Below are 15843 nucleotides of genomic sequence, written 5' to 3' on the forward strand. Positions count from 1 at the left end.
CTTATCAGTCCGACTAATTATGGCAACCCTAACAACAGAGCGTCCAAAGAGTTATGACCCCTCAGGGGCCCATTTCTCGAACGCTATTAGACTAATATTATTAGTCCACGAACTGTCAAATCGTATGGGTTGCCATGACAACACACTAATAATATTAGACTAATATCGTTTGAGAAATGGGCCCCATGGCTTCACTATTAGCTAATAAAACAAAATACTTTCTGATTTTAAAAATTGTATTAGGAAAATAATCAAAGCTCTACAATTCATTAAACATTCACATTTTTCATATTAAATATTTCAAAATGCTTTGTGCCTTCTTATCACATTTTTACATAAGTACGATATACTTGACATTCAGAATTAAGGTCAGTCCAGCCAGACGGGATAATCAAATCCAGCGATTTGATCAGGAAAAAAATTGGCGTCAACTCATGTAGCGTCCACACGTAAGTACACATTTTAATCACCAATTTTAGATTTATGGTGAGATTCGAGCGCTATAAAAAAATGTCGCTAAACGCGCATAATAGCGTTGAAAACTGGCATTATTGTGTCCTTCATTTGATCGGTCAAAATCTTAAAACTGAATCAAGCGAGCTAATTTCATTTTTGCGTCCACACCACCTGATTTGATCAGGCAATTAAATCAAATTGGGCGAAAATTGTCCTCGTCTGGACTGGCCTTTAGAAATACTTAATTCTATGTTTGTAAGCGTACATGTACCTAAATGAAAAGATTCATTCGTTTTGAAGGGAAACCATAGTGTACCTAATAGGTACACATTAACAATACATTTAATGACAAAAACATTATATGTACTCGTAATATATTATGACGTTAAAAGATACCAAATTTTATTTTGCTTAATGAATCACCCCAGTTGTATAAACATGGATTTACGTAAGGCCTCTAAGCGCAAACAAATTCTTAACACATTGTTTGTTATGAGACTGTTAACACCCTATTCTTGTTATAATAGGGTACGCCATATCGATAGTCACAATATCATATTTTTTGTACAATCCACGTCAAAGTTATGTTACTGTTGCACTTTACTCCTTTGTAATAAGGCGAAAAATGTCAACATATCTCTGACGTCGACTGTATTAAGCACAAAAAGCAAATGATGCTATTAAGCTTAAGCCCCCTCCAGACTATGCGCGTGAATCGCGGGCGAAGCCGCGAACGCGAGTGTGGAGTCGATTTCACTGTCCGCGAAAATCGACGCCACACTCGCGTTCGCGGCTTCGCGCCGCGATTCGCGCACTAGTGTGGAGGAGGCTTTAGAAATAAATTAAGTGGAAAATACATTATTAATGGTGAATTTCCAATATGACTTGGGATTCCGGTAAGTATAAGACGGTAGATGTCACCATCAGTCTAATTTCTTTGTCCAATGTCATTTCCTCTCACTCTTTCACTAAGTAAAATGTGAGACGCAATACACATTGGACCATTATACATATTTGACAGATGAATTACCACCCAATGGCGCATATGGTGAAAATATTCGCTGTCCTCAGGTGAAGTCTCGGTAGCTGAGTTGGCAAAGCATGGGCTAATGATGCAGTAACGCCAGTTCTTTCCACTTTTAATAATAACAATACAATTGTTTATATGAGAACTCCTTTACGATCGCCGCGTATATTGAAAGGAGCGCTGCTGGTAGGTTTCGCTGCCTCGCTTTTTCCTTGCCGATCGCCATCGCTTTTCAGCGCTCCCTTTTGCTTCGTCATTTGTGTAACCTTAACAAAAAAAAAGCAATAATAAAAAAATATGGTTCTTCATTTCAGGGCTCGAAAACCGATTTCATGTTTTAAACCGTTATTGTTACCGTTTGAGGTATAAGAACTGTACTGTATTGGGATTCCAGTTAATGGCAAATTCGTCTTTTTTGGAAACTAACCAAAGATTTTCCTTTTTATTGCAAAGTCTGTGCAGAGTTAATTTGACGCGACTCTATATTTCATGTAATATTATCGAAAAAATTCCGCCATTTTTCTATCTGTAAACAGTGTAAACTTTTAGCAACGCGTACTGTACCATCGCCCACACTGTCAACTGTAACTCGGTAGACCTTTACGCCTTTTGTAATAATGTGCACCGATGTACTCGTACAGTTAGGAGCGTTGTTGATTGTACTCACCGCAACGTCGATGGCCTTGAACTGCCAGCTCCAGTGCACGCGGCAGAGGAAGGGCCGGTGGTCGAAACGGTTGTCGTCCGGGCTGTACGTCTCCGCGTGGTACGAGGGCGTCAGGATCGTCATCTTGTGCCGGTTGATCGCGGTTGTTTGTACTCACCGCGTCGTCGATGGCCTTGAACTGCCAGCTCCAGTGCACGCGGTAGAGGAAGGGCCGGTGGTCGAAGCGGTTGTCGTCCGGGCTGTACGTCTCGGCGTGGTACGACGGCGTCAGGATCGTCATCTTGTGCCGGTTGATCGCGGTTGTTTGTACTCACCGCGTCGTCGATGGCCTTGAACTGCCAGCTCCAGTGCACGCGGTAGAGGAAGGGCCGGTGGTCGAAGCGGTTGTTGTCCGGGCTGTACGTCTCGGCGTGGTACGACGGCGTCAGGATCGTCATCTTGTGCCGGTTGATCGCGGTTGTTTGTACTCACCGCGTCGTCGATGGCCTTGAACTGCCAGCTCCAGTGCACGCGGTAGAGGAAGGGCCGGTGGTCGAAGCGGTTGTCGTCCGGGCTGTACGTCTCGGCGTGGTACGATGGCGTCAGGATCGTCATCTTGTGCCGGTTGATCGCGTAGCAGCGGAAGAAGTGTTTCACTTTCTCTGCGACCTGTCAATATACCGAAGTTTATTTATACCACGTCGGTGGAAAACAAAAATACGTAAGCAGTCACCGTAGCTTATGGACCCCTGCAGAGGTGTCACATGCGCGTTGCCGACCCTATAAAAACCTGTACACATCACCACACACATATTGTGTATTGTGTAATAAAAATTAGAACCTATTATTTGTGTGTGCTCCAGTTTATTTAACACAGTGAATACTAAGAAGGATATTGTGGAAATACTCGCTGTCAACGGAAGTCTCGGTAGCCCAGTTGGCAGAGCGTGAGCTGGTATTCCAGAGTCTCGAGTTCGAGTCTCGTCCAAGACTATCTCTATCCTCGTAAGTCCCCGTGTACTTGAACAAGTACAAATTAAATTCGAGTTTTGAACTCATATAGAAATAAAAGAAAGTTCCAAATTCAAAAGCGCCATAATTTCCCTGGGTCTTAACGAGGCTATATTACCAAATTTCAACTAAATCGGTCCAGCGGCTTAAACGTGACAACAGACAGACACACTTTCGCCTTTATAATAATAATATACAGGGTGGAAAGATAAGTCGGGCCCTGGAGGGAAACTACCTTAAATCCTTAAAAGCTGGCTCATTTTACTTAAAGGAGGCATTCCTTTATTTTTAAAAAGAAACAAACTGCATTCAAAGTATTTTTCTTTAGTTTCCCTCCAGGACCCGACTTATCTTTCCACACTGTATATGTGTATATGGATTTCTAAGCTAACCTCGTGCGGCGTACACTTGTCGCTCCATTTATGCACCAGTTTCTGGAACATGGTGTACGGGCCACAGTGTTGCGCCTTACGGAGGCGGCCGAACTCTGACAGCTCGGCGTACGTCATGCCCATGTCCTGCTCGTCGGTCTGCGTGATCTGCCCGTCCGTCAGCGGCTCCAGCTCCGCCGTCGGCGGCGCTTGCAGGATCTCCGACAGCGAGGGTAAAAAGAATCTGGAGATTACGTATTTTTTTATTTTTTTAACAAGCAGAAACGTCTGCGAACGGTGCTATTAAGCTTAGAATAAATCCAGAGGCCGTGAGTTCAAGTCTCACCCAAGACAGTAATCTTTCCACTTTTAAATTTATTCTAAGCTTGATTACGTATTTTTCAACGCCGGCTCGGAAAGGCACTCATCATCCTCAAAAACTTATAAGCCTAAACTTATTGCCTCGTCTTTTTTGGTAAGGACGCCTAAGGAATGGAATGCGCTCCCGTCATCTGTATTCCCTGAGAAATATTACCTCGGTCTCTGTAAAGGTAGAGTGAATAGGCTATTATTGAACCGGCGAGCTCCATCTAATGGCTCCTCTACACGATGGGCCAACGCCGGCCACTCCAAGGGACGCAGCCATGCGGTAGAATGAGATAGCAATATCACTTGCTCCCTCTAACGCATAAATGCGTCCCTTGGAGTGGCCGGCGTTGGCCCAACGTGTAGAGGAGCCATTAGGCTCTGTCTTCACTTTCCATCAGGTGTGACTAGAGCCAATCGCCGATCAGTTTATAATAAAAAAGAAAAAAAAAGTGATTACTCACCATTCACAAATATTGATACAAACAGCAACATTTCTAACTGTACATCGGTGGACCTTATTAAGGAATAAGGTACACCGATGTACAGTTAACAGTGTGGTCGATTGTACTATAAGGTACATTACATTATTTTTTTCACCAGACCTCGTAAAGGTTATCTTTATTCTTCAAAAACTGATGACAAAGTTGCATTTTATCCACAAAAGTGGCAAAGTGATTTGATGCCAATTTTGAGTTGTTTCCTCATATTGACCTAAAGGTCGGGGCCAGCTTAAAAGTGATGATTTTAAATGATAAATATTTAATAGCGTTTATTTGTATTTGAATAGTAATGTTTCAACCAATACAATTTTTTTCGCGTTAATGGTGAAAATTTTTCAGCACACTTGCTCGTAAAATAAGTAATATTACGCGATGTGGTCCGTGATTTTGGACTCAGAACTGTAATGTATTTTTTCGTTACATTTGTTAGGCAATGCGGTCGGTTAATCCTAAATTTCTACCTAGTGCTGTAATTGGTATACGTCCGAAATTAAGCAGATGTTTAAATTTTTCCCCTTTTTTATTCTCACAAACATTTTGTGCGCCAGTCACGAGCATCAGTTAAGCGAATAGATAGGACAGCACCATTCTAAAAAACCGGGCAAGTGCGAGTCGGACTTGCGCACGAAGGGTTCCGTACCATAATGCAAAAAAAGGCAAAAAAAACGGTCACCCATCCAAGTACTGACCCCGCTCGACGTTGCTTAACTTCGGTCAAAAATCACGTTTGTTGTATGGGAGCCCCTCTTAAATCTTTATTTTATTCTGTTTTTAGTATTTGTTGTTATAGCGGCAACAGAAATACATCATCTGTGAAAATTTCAACTATCTATCACTCACGGTTCGTGAGATACAGCCTGGTGTCAGACGGACGGACGGACGGACGGACAGCGGAGTCTTAGTAATAGGGTCCCGTTATACCCTTTGGGTACGGAATCCTAAAAATTGTCTGGAAGTAGCACTGGGACTCACCGACTCTTAGCATACAACAGGAACGCCTTCAGATCCGTCTTGGAAATGCCTCCGATAGGGTTGATGTCCGCACTGGAGCAGTCGTACTTGGTCATGTATCCTCGCAGGGCCTCGTCCACGTTCGAGGAGCCCAGTACGAGCAGGCCGCCGGGCCGGCCTCGCACCCAGAGCATCAGTTGGGCGAATAGGTATGACAGCACCATTCTGAGACGTGCCTGGAATATATGTTATTGGTATTATATTATAGACTGAATTAGATGTCATACTAAGGAAAAAGTGACGAGTGAAGACGCCTGTTCGATTCGGGGCTCCGCCACCGGTAGGTGTCGTGGTTTTTGAGATAATCGAACTTTTCTATTTTTTTTTAACAGCTAGCAACTTACTTAACTTCAATCACTTGATGGGCTAATCAAATAGCGACCGTCACGCCATCCACAAAAGGTCCACTCTCACTTGTATGTTCTGCAAGGCGAGGTTCTGCCTCGGACAGCCGCCGGTGGCGCGGAACTTGGGCACGAGGCCGGTGGCGGCGGTGAAGATCCCGTGTTGTATGGGTGCGGCTTATAAGCGGCAGGTTCGTGTAATTCTCAATCAAATAGCGACCGTCACACCATCCACACAAGGTCCATTCTCACTTCTCACCTGTATGTTCTGCAAGGCGAGGATCTGCCTCGGACAGCCGCCGATGGCGCGGAACTTGGGCACGAGGCCGGTGGCGGCGGTGAAGATCCCGAGTTGTATGGGTTCGGCTTATTAACGGCAGGTTCGTGTAATTCTCAATCAAATAGCGACCGTCACACCATCCACGCAAGGTCCATTCTCACCTGTATGTTCTGCAAGGCGAGGTTCTGCCTCGGACAGCCGCCGGCGGCGCGGAACTTGGGCACGAGGCCGGTGGCGGCGGTGAAGATCCCGAGTTGTATGGGTTCGGCTTATTAGTAGCTGGTTCGTGTAGCTCTCAATCAAATAGCGACCGTCACTCGTTCACACAAGGTCCACTCTCACCTGTATGTTCTGCAAGGCGAGGTTCTGCCTCGGACAGCCGCCGGCGGCGCGCAGCTTGGGCATGAGGCCGGTGGCGGCGGTGAAGATCCCGAGTTGTATGGGTTCGGCTTATTAGTGGCTGGTTCGTGTAGCTCTCAATCAAATAGCGACCGTCACTCGTTCACACAAGGTCCACTCTCACCTGTATGTTCTGCAAGGCGAGGTTCTGCCTCGGACAGCCGCCGGCGGCGCGGAACTTGGGCACGAGGCCGGTGGCGGCGGTGAAGATCCCGAGTTGTATGGGTTCGGCTTATTAGTAGCTGGTTCGTGTAGCTCTCAATCAAATAGCGACCGTCACTCGTTCACACAAGGTCCACTCTCACCTGTATGTTCTGCAAGGCGAGGTTCTGCCTCGGACAGCCGCCGGCGGCGCGCAGCTTGGGCATGAGGCCGGTGGCGGCGGTGAAGATCCCGAGTTGTATGGGTTCGGCTTATTAGTGGCTGGTTCGTGTAGCTCTCAATCAAATAGCGACCGTCACTCGTTCACACAAGGTCCACTCTCACCTGTATGTTCTGCAAGGCGAGGTTCTGCCTCGGACAGCCGCCGGCGGCGCGGAACTTGGGCACGAGGCCGGTGGCGGCGGTGAAGATGCCGAGCACGGCGCTCACGGCCGCGTCGATCGTGATCGGGAAGTGGTAGCTGCCTATTTGACTTGCTAACTGAAACATACCAAACGTAAGTCCAATTTAAAGGACTATGCGTCAAAATTGCCCCAAAACCAACAGAGTTGAGAGTTAGGTCATTAGATAGGTATTTCTCTGTAGTTCAATTCGTTCTATGGGCACCAAGCGGAATTCCATTGCAGAACTGAGATACTGGTATTTTAGTCAAAATGGCGTCACCCTTATTATAGTAGTGGACCCTATAATGGACGTGGAACCAGTAATGGGACAAAAAAACATAATTCCTCTAAAATAAGTATCTAAAAGTGGTTTATAAACACTGGCTGTATATTATCATAAATAAGAGTCCTAGAGCTGTTTCATTTTGAAGTTTTATTAAATTTGGTTGTTTTAAGAAATTGGCGTCAATCTAAAAGTTGTCGTGTCACTGAAAAAAAATACCACTACGAATTCTTAACAACTTCGCTAAGAGGGGTGAGTTAATTTATAAAATTTTAATTAATTAATACTTGATGAAAACTAGAATGTGTTTTGTTAATTGCATTTACCATGAGATAAGGTATAACAACACACTATGTTGTGACTCCACAGATGTAAAAAAATAGTGGTATTTGGCCCAATCCCATTATAGGAGCTGTAAAACTGCGTACCTCCTATGATGGGACAAATGACAGAATGATGCTTGCTATGTCATAATTTCATGTTTAAACAAAACAGAAATAAAATGTAGTTAAGAAATATGTCAATCAGGAGGTATTCTCAGACTTCGGATAAATTAATATCGTTTTCCCAAACTTTTATTTAACTTGCCCTGTTAGTTAGTGTGGGTCCAATCTTGGTAGCTGAATTTGAGCCACTTTTGGATTTCCGATTCAGTTGAAATTTTGTGTAAGTACGTAATTAAGTATGCAAATCGGATGATAATGCAATATTATGATAACATGGACCTGATCTGATGATGGAGACAGGAGGTGGCCATGGGAACTTTATCGCATTAAACCCTAACTAATTGTGTATTAGAATTATCTCGATGGATCTAATACAATAATAATTGGCTGTGGAAAGAAAAATACATTCAGCGATAAAAGCTTATACAAAAATTGTTTTATTTTGCCGTAATTTATTCCCCATTTCAATATTTTATATTGATAGAGCAATGTCCATTATAGGGGGCCCATTACTGGATCCACGTCCATTACCGGGGGCCCATTACTGGAACTTTAGTGTCCATGACTGGAGAAAAAAAGCATAGTTTTAATTTGTTAAATATGTGGAAACTAATTGCAGTATCTTTGATACAACACGCCTAATACATGAAAGACGGATAGGACTTTCATCTTTTAACACGCTAAGCGGTAGACCATTTACATGTATAAGGGAAATATCATAAATACTCCAAATTTCCTCTTAAATGTCCCATGACTGGTGCTGTTACTATAACTAGGCAATAGAGTCCACCGCTGGGCGAGCGCGGCAAATCATTCAGTGTGCTCGCCCGGCGGTGCGCGAACATCTACCCTGCAGCAATTAATTTACCCTTAATTAATTGTACTCTATTGCCTAGGTAATAAGGGTGACAACATTTTGACTAAAATACCAATATCTCAGTTCTGCAATGGAATTCCGCTTGGTGCCCATAGAACGAAATTAAGTACAGAGAAATACCTATCTAATGACCTCACTCTCAACTCTGTTGGTTTTGGGGCAAGGCTCCATACAAAGTTGCCCATGGTCCTTTAAAGGTGGTATTCCTTGTGTCCAATTTCTTTGTCCAATGTCATTGCGATGGATCGATGAGGGCCAGAAAGACGTGTGTGGCATACAAGCGGCTGAATGGCGTCAGATCGCACAGGATATGAACGAATGGCGGAATGTGGTGTCGGAGGCCAAGATCCACTTCGGGTCGCTTAGCCAGCGAAGTAAGTAAGTAATGTCATTGCGACTCACTATCTCATTAAGCAAAATGTGAGACGTAATACACATTGGACAAAGAAATTGGACAGGTGGAATACCACTTAAAGCTAATTTTACGGTTTGACTCTCGTATTTTTAGTCACTTGCATGACAAGAAAATGTGATTCATCCATGTTTTCGTACATTGATTCGCCTGTTTCCATCTCTATCGCACGCGCATAATTAGATTTCTCTCCCGCCCATGATGCCGGAGGTCAATGACACTATGCGAGCAGAACAGTAATATAACTATGCGCGTGCAATAGAGATAAAACAGGCGAGTAGTTGTACGAAGTTCCTTGTGGTAAGCGTCTTTTCTTTATGTACCTGTGATGCTCTCTGTTTAGTCTCCTGGCTGGAGTTCTCTGTGGCCATGTAACAAGTGACGAGTAGTCTATTGCACAGCTCCATTGGGTCGGATGGCGTGTAGTCGGCCTGGCAGAGAATCTTCCGTACGTCGTATAACACTTGGCTTTCTGAAAGTAAATCGTGTGAATTATAAACTGAAATCGATGTTACATAATATTTTGACGACCAGTCTGGCCTAGTGGGTAGTGACCCTGCCTGCGAAGCCGATGGTCCTGGGTTCGAATCCCAGTAAGGGCATTTATTTGTGTGATGACACAGATATTTGTTCCTGAGTCTTGGTTGTTTTCTATGTATTTAAGTACATATTTATATATTATATATATCGTTGTCTGTGTACCCACAACACAAGCCTTCTTGAGCTTACTGTGGGACTTAGTCAATCTGTGTAAGAATGTCCTATAATATTTATTTATTATTATTTATTTATAATAAACGTAAAGCGACGAAGCCCTCCAATGGCGGATTCAAACTGGCGTCTTTAGATAACGCGGCTAACGCAATGCACGCCTGGACCACCCCGCCTCCGTCCCAATGTCACGACTACACGTGACATCTTAGAGAGACTGCACCAGTGGGGGGCTTCGTCAGTTTTTCTTTAGTATACATATATGACACGCCTCACACCTGAGGATGCCGAAGCAAAGTGGAGAAGACTGAGCAGGAAAGCGGACCCTGGCGCTAGGCCGGGAAAACGCTATGTTGAAGAAGAGGAGATACATATATGACACGTGTTATCCGTTTCAGTTTATAATTCATATATGGATAGTATAAAACACAACAAATTATTTGATACATTAATTTGATTTCTTTGTTGAAGCTGTAAATTGTGTGAATTTATTTTTTTAATTTTTATTAGATTTTAAGAAATGAGGAGGGTTTCCTTTCGTCGCGATCTTTTTTTTTTAAATATGTTCACGTATGTCTTGTAGACGATGAGATCGATTACTGATTTTGTTTGAAAGGGTATGCTTTCTATAGTTCGTTTTTTTTAGCATTAGTAAGAACTTGCAAGAAGGTAAGCGATCTTGACATGTCTTTTAATTGAAAAACGTTTTAAAAAAAAATCTAAAACTATTACTTATGAAAGCAGAAGAGTATAAATGATCGTATTAGATTCATAATTGTTACATATTTGCCGTAACTTATTTTTAAAATGTGGTTTTCAATTAAGACACATCAAGATTGTTTACCTTATTTCGAATGCTAAAAAAAACGAACTATAGCTGGTACCATTGTAGGGTCTGGTTCTTAAGATACAATGTTAGGACGGTACCTCCTTTCTGTATGGCGTCGCATATCTGAGTGCACATGGAGAAGACGATGCAGGCCGTGCTGGTCGAGTCCACGCCGCCGCTCAAAGGGAGGAAGAACCCCCCCTGCCCCGACCGACGCAGGTAGTCCCACAGCCAGCATGCTGGACCTGCATGAATCCAGCAACAACGCATTTATGGGACTTGGAAGAAATTGGAAAGGTGGAATACCACCCTTAATAAAAACATGTAAGGCCCACTTGCACCATTCCACTAACCCGGGGTTTACCGGTCAAACCGGGAGTAGCCATGGTTACCAGTATAATTTGACACTGGTTAAACGGTTTAACCGCGTAACCCCGGGTTAGTCGGATGGTGCAAGTGTTCGTTGTTTTAGCATTAGAAAGAACTCCACAGAAGCAAGCGTTCAGTTTCTATCAGGCTCTTTAATTGTTAATAATTATTGAATTATCTAATGTAGCATGGTCAATACATATAATTGACTTCAAATTATTACCGCTAAAAGTACCGGATTTGGAACCACAAGCTTACTTCTGCGAAGTTCTTTCTAACGCGAAAAAAAAACGAACTATATGTACGTTTTCTCTTCTTCTTAGTTGGATACTCTTGTCAGAGCAGTCGTGGTCAATGAGGTCGATGTACGGCCTTTTTTGTTGTTTCCCGCCATGCTTCTCTATTTATTGCATTCCGCACGCACAGATTTAAAGGCGACCCGGTGAGAGCTCTAACCAGTCTGGCCTGAACAACAAGCCTCTCCATGGCGTCGTTTTCCCTGCGCGTAACGTATTATAACTTTTTATAGCTTTTAACGTATTATAGCTTGTAAGATTTTACTATTGTATGTATGTTAGTTTGTAAGGTATGTATCTATGGGCCTTAGTTGCCTGATAATAAATGATATTTGATTTGATTATGTCTGTATGTATTAGATCAGGGAGAGCCCTGATTAGGGCGGGCCGGATTTGGAGAGCCAAATCCGGCCCGCCGACGCCCAATAATTGTGAATCTGAGTGAATGAATAATTTTGAGGCTTAGTCTGATCCATTGCTTTTGACGATGACTGTACTCACCAAGCTCAATTTCCTCTTCCGGCGTCAAATACTTCCAATCGATAGGGGGACTTGTGGTCAGGAAGGCGTCATCGTCATCCGACAGCGCGAAGTCGACGGTGATTCGCGGGAACGGCGGGTTAGAAGCGGCGAGATGCGAACGGGACCGTATCTGCGTTCGGTATGACCGGATGTCTTCCAGGTCTATCGTTGCTACCACTACTTCCTGAAAAATTAAAGCATTTTAAAGCACTGAATAAATAATATCGTCAGGTGACAAGCAGAAGTCACAAAATACTAAAAAAAATAAACAAAAATCGACCTTCTTATAGTACTAATATGGTTCACTATGGCTATGAACTTGTGGTGGTGTGGTAGTGACTTTTGCTTGTCACCCGACGATATAGTGTACGGGGTGATTTTGGGGTCGTGACCCTGAAAGTCAAAAATGTGTTGAGATGGTCATACTAAACAAACCCCTTGGGACTAACCACACTATTGCGAAAGAAAATTTTTAAAATAACTTGAGGGCCCGAAGTAGACGAAACGAATAAGCCTAGTGGTACGTTTTTATCATGATTTTCATATCAGTTCAATTAGAAACATATACATAATTGCAGCAGTGTATGTAATTGTATACTAATTAGGCATTAAACACTCGTTTGATGTTTCTCTCTGCTATTATATAGAATTGTATACAACAGCTGTCAAATTCTAAGCACGAATTACACATCTTAGACAATCAATCAATATTTGGCAAGCTCATAGATGATAGGACTCTATACCATGTAACCGTCAGAGACAGAACAAATCAAACGAAAAATACTTACTACATCTACCAAAGCAAACTGCAGCCCTCGACTGACAATCTGTCCATTCAGGGCCACACAGGAGCACCCGTTGAAATAGATCCTCTGTCCGTCGCAGCCCCGGAGGTTGCTGAAGAGGTACGCCCCTCCGCTCTTGAAGGTGGCGCTCTTAACCAGGTCCACGGTCACGTAGGCCTTGCGGAGCTCCATGTAGCTCCCTGAACCGTTCGCTATGATCTCTACGCCGTCCAGGCCGAGCGCGATGTGGCGGCTAAAATATTAGTTGCTAGTGTCATTCTATGGAACTTTCTATGTAAACAAACCGCCATATCGAAATTGTCTCTGAATGATGAATTTACTAGTATCTTTTGTTTACATAATTAGCAAGTTCCATAGAATGACACTTTAGGTTTGCCCGCAGTGATATCGGCGAACCTACAGAGAATCCTCATTAAACACAAATTGTACTTTTGTCCAGAATTCGTGTTATTTTCCACGCAAGTAGGCATACTTGAAGGGGTAATCAGGATCAAAGTTAAAAAAACCAAACCTTTCTTTTTATAAAATTTTAAGAAAGGTTATTTTAACGAGCACACCTCTAATAGCAGTAAAAACAAAAGCACTAAATCAATATGTATATGCATTTACTTTCGCGATGACTTTATATTGAAAATTTTCAAAATAGTTCTGGAGATAGAACTTGATCACTAAAACGTACAAAAAAAATAAGTACCTTCGTGGATTCCATAGCTCCTCGCAAATTTCAAACCCGATGCAGGTGTCTTTAGTAGCAATCACAGCGTCGCCGATAGGAACACTACTTTGGTTAGTGATGGTTGTTATCATTCTCGGAAGATAGTAGTCTTCAACTTGCCGCTCCTTCACAAATAACACTCATATTATGATTATTTCAAAACCGATAGTGTCAGTTTGACAACAAAAGCTGTACGCTGTTTCCGAATCGTTTTACTCGCTTGTTCAATTCAAGATCTATTCCTAGCTAATACAGAACCCATATTAATTAATTACCTATGCGCCAAAAAGACATGTTTTTAACAACGCATCAACGCAACGGTTAAACCGTTCCGAATGGCAAGTACAAAAAATACTTTAATTTTAATGATTGCTTAAAAATGACTCGAAATGTCAGAGTATAAAGAAATATCAACACAAACGACTTATCATAAGAAATATCAACTCACTTTAGTCCAACAAGAGAACCACCTCGACTCCCTATAGTTTCCGTCTTCGCACAGCATCATCTTTGGTCTGATCAGCAGTATCTTCTTATTGAAGAACGCCACGCGGCAGTTATACGACACGTTCCTATGCTGCACGGGCATGCCCACGTCAATGAGCATGTCTTTACATGTCGCGGACTTGAGCAGCTCGGCCAGGACTTGCCAGCTGTGCAGGTAGGTGTCTGGCTCGTGGAAATGATCCTCGCAACTGTAGCCACTGAAATAATTGCCCGTCATTATAATGGTTTCGGAACCTCTCCTTCAAAAAATTTATATAGCTAGTTAGGAAACTTTTTTTTGTTTTACAAAATGAAAGTAAAACATACCACTGGATTCTACATATTTTAACATAAACTCCATTGTATTATTGCTATATATTTTATTAACGCAATGTTTCGCGAACAGAGTTGTAGTTTTTATTTTGCTTGGTTTACCAAACAGGTTCCACACTGCGCATTTTGTCTACGGTGTCTACAGGGTGAGTTGTCTGCCCTAAAAATACATTCTACTTTGATTGTTATTTGCTTTAATGCAGGTTCTATTCAGATATTCCATCATCGCAAAAACAGATTCAATTAATATCATATGGCACAAGCCTAATATTCCTAAAAATCGTCCCTACCCTATACTTAGGTATTTACTTGGCTAGCGCGGCGCGATGGTCCAAAGTGAATCTTGGCTTGCAACACAAGAGCACGCCATTTTTCACAGTTCTGCGCGGCTTCATGCCTGCTTTCGCGACGGAGATCTACCTCCACTCTATCCGCCCACCGATACTTAGAGTGACCTGCAGGACGGCATCCATTCGGTCGACCCAAGTCTGTTCTCTTTGCTGCCCGATGTACACCCCTCTAATACTAATCTAGTTCTGGTATGCGGACCTCCATTCCAATAAAGTATGAAGACTTCTAGTTACCATATCTCCAGCTCCGGCCCCGTCCGATAAAGCGCCCCCATCTCCTTGGCCTCCTGGATGGACTGCAGGATCCGGCTCAGGTTCCCCTCGAAATCGAGAGCCCATTGGTTCAGCGTGCAGGACGCCACCGTCACTTTTCGACCCATTATTTATCTACAACAATTACAAAATGTGCAAGTCGAAACAAAATTTTAAAAACCTTTATATGATAATGTTTGGTACCGATCATGGCTAGTTCCTTATAGAAAATTTTAATGTAAAGACTCGCAATTTTAGGAAACTTTCACTAGACACAATACCTACATAATTACAATTACATACTTATAAGTATTGACAGATTCCGATACCAGACACATATTCTACTAGTAAAAATATATAAATATATATTCAGTATCCATCCGGCAGCTAGTCACAATAAATAGTAAAATCCCCAATGCAACTTAAGAATCCCTTTTTGCGTTGGTTAATTGGGATGCATGAAATACATAATTATTCATATATTTATGCATATTCCTCCATATATATCGCAAGGTATGCGTTCCAGGCAAACTAGTAGTAAGTATAACAAATATTTGATTCGTGTTTCAGAACAGTACGAATGGTCTCTTCGAAGTTAACATTACTGTGGTTACAAAGTAACTATGCGCATTAAAGCCGAGTGAAAAACTTTTACACCGTTCAAGTTCAAAGAACCGACGGCACGTAGTCTGCTCTAACTCCCTCCTACCAAAACATTTGGTCTTGAGACATAGGTAGTGAGACATAGGTAGTCTAGCGACACATTGCCCGTGTGACAAAGGTAGTACAGTCAGCAGCAGAAGTTGCTAAGCGGGCAAGGTGTTGAAAATTACCTTGACGCGCTCTTATTCTCTTAACAATAAAGTCGCGTCAAGATCATTTTGAACCCCTCGCTCAGCTTGTTACGCATCCTCGCTCACCTCCGGTGGAAACGCAGCCTAATCGTCACCGAACTTATTTATTGGCAGAAGCAATAATGCATTGTACAGTCGCCAACAGATTTATCGGAGCGGCCAAGGTGCTCACAAATATCTGAGCACGCCTCTATTGTCAGGGAGTTAGAGTGCGTGCTCAGATATTGTGAACACCTTGGCCGCTCCGATATATCTGATGGCGACTGTAGTAGACACAGCAGTGGATCGATCGGCGGCGACCCGTGCCAGGGGCCGTCCGGCCAATCACCTCGTCTAAGCCTTG

General features: G+C 42.9%; 1 protein-coding gene and 1 long non-coding RNA gene across 2 annotated transcripts in view; both read right to left on the bottom strand.

The window, feature by feature from the left end:
* Positions 1-226: 226 nt before the first annotated feature.
* On the bottom strand, positions 227-1148 carry LOC134666983 (uncharacterized). Its single transcript, XR_010098566.1, has 2 exons — positions 773-1148; positions 227-727 (listed from the first exon to the last, which is right to left on the bottom strand). It is a non-coding gene; the product is annotated as an uncharacterized LOC134666983 (long non-coding RNA).
* A 458-nt stretch (positions 1149-1606) lies between these two features.
* Positions 1607-15843, bottom strand: part of LOC134666446 (glutamine-dependent NAD(+) synthetase) — a 35860-nt gene continuing 21623 nt past the window's right edge. The window contains exons 2-13 of the mRNA XM_063523608.1: positions 14629-14781; positions 13674-13929; positions 13205-13350; positions 12493-12742; positions 11684-11888; positions 10616-10762; positions 9301-9449; positions 6901-7056; positions 5353-5567; positions 3533-3755; positions 2622-2798; positions 1607-1749 (exon numbers count right to left, since the gene is read on the bottom strand). Of these exons, the coding sequence (XP_063379678.1) occupies positions 1618-1749; positions 2622-2798; positions 3533-3755; positions 5353-5567; positions 6901-7056; positions 9301-9449; positions 10616-10762; positions 11684-11888; positions 12493-12742; positions 13205-13350; positions 13674-13929; positions 14629-14774 (2202 nt within the window). The 5' untranslated portion in view covers positions 14775-14781 and the 3' untranslated portion in view covers positions 1607-1617. The remainder of the gene's footprint in view (positions 1750-2621; positions 2799-3532; positions 3756-5352; positions 5568-6900; positions 7057-9300; positions 9450-10615; positions 10763-11683; positions 11889-12492; positions 12743-13204; positions 13351-13673; positions 13930-14628; positions 14782-15843) is intronic.

Source organism: Cydia fagiglandana, chromosome 8 (assembly GCF_963556715.1).
Source record: "Cydia fagiglandana chromosome 8, ilCydFagi1.1, whole genome shotgun sequence".
In the NCBI taxonomy this organism is placed as follows: domain Eukaryota; kingdom Metazoa; phylum Arthropoda; class Insecta; order Lepidoptera; family Tortricidae; genus Cydia; species Cydia fagiglandana.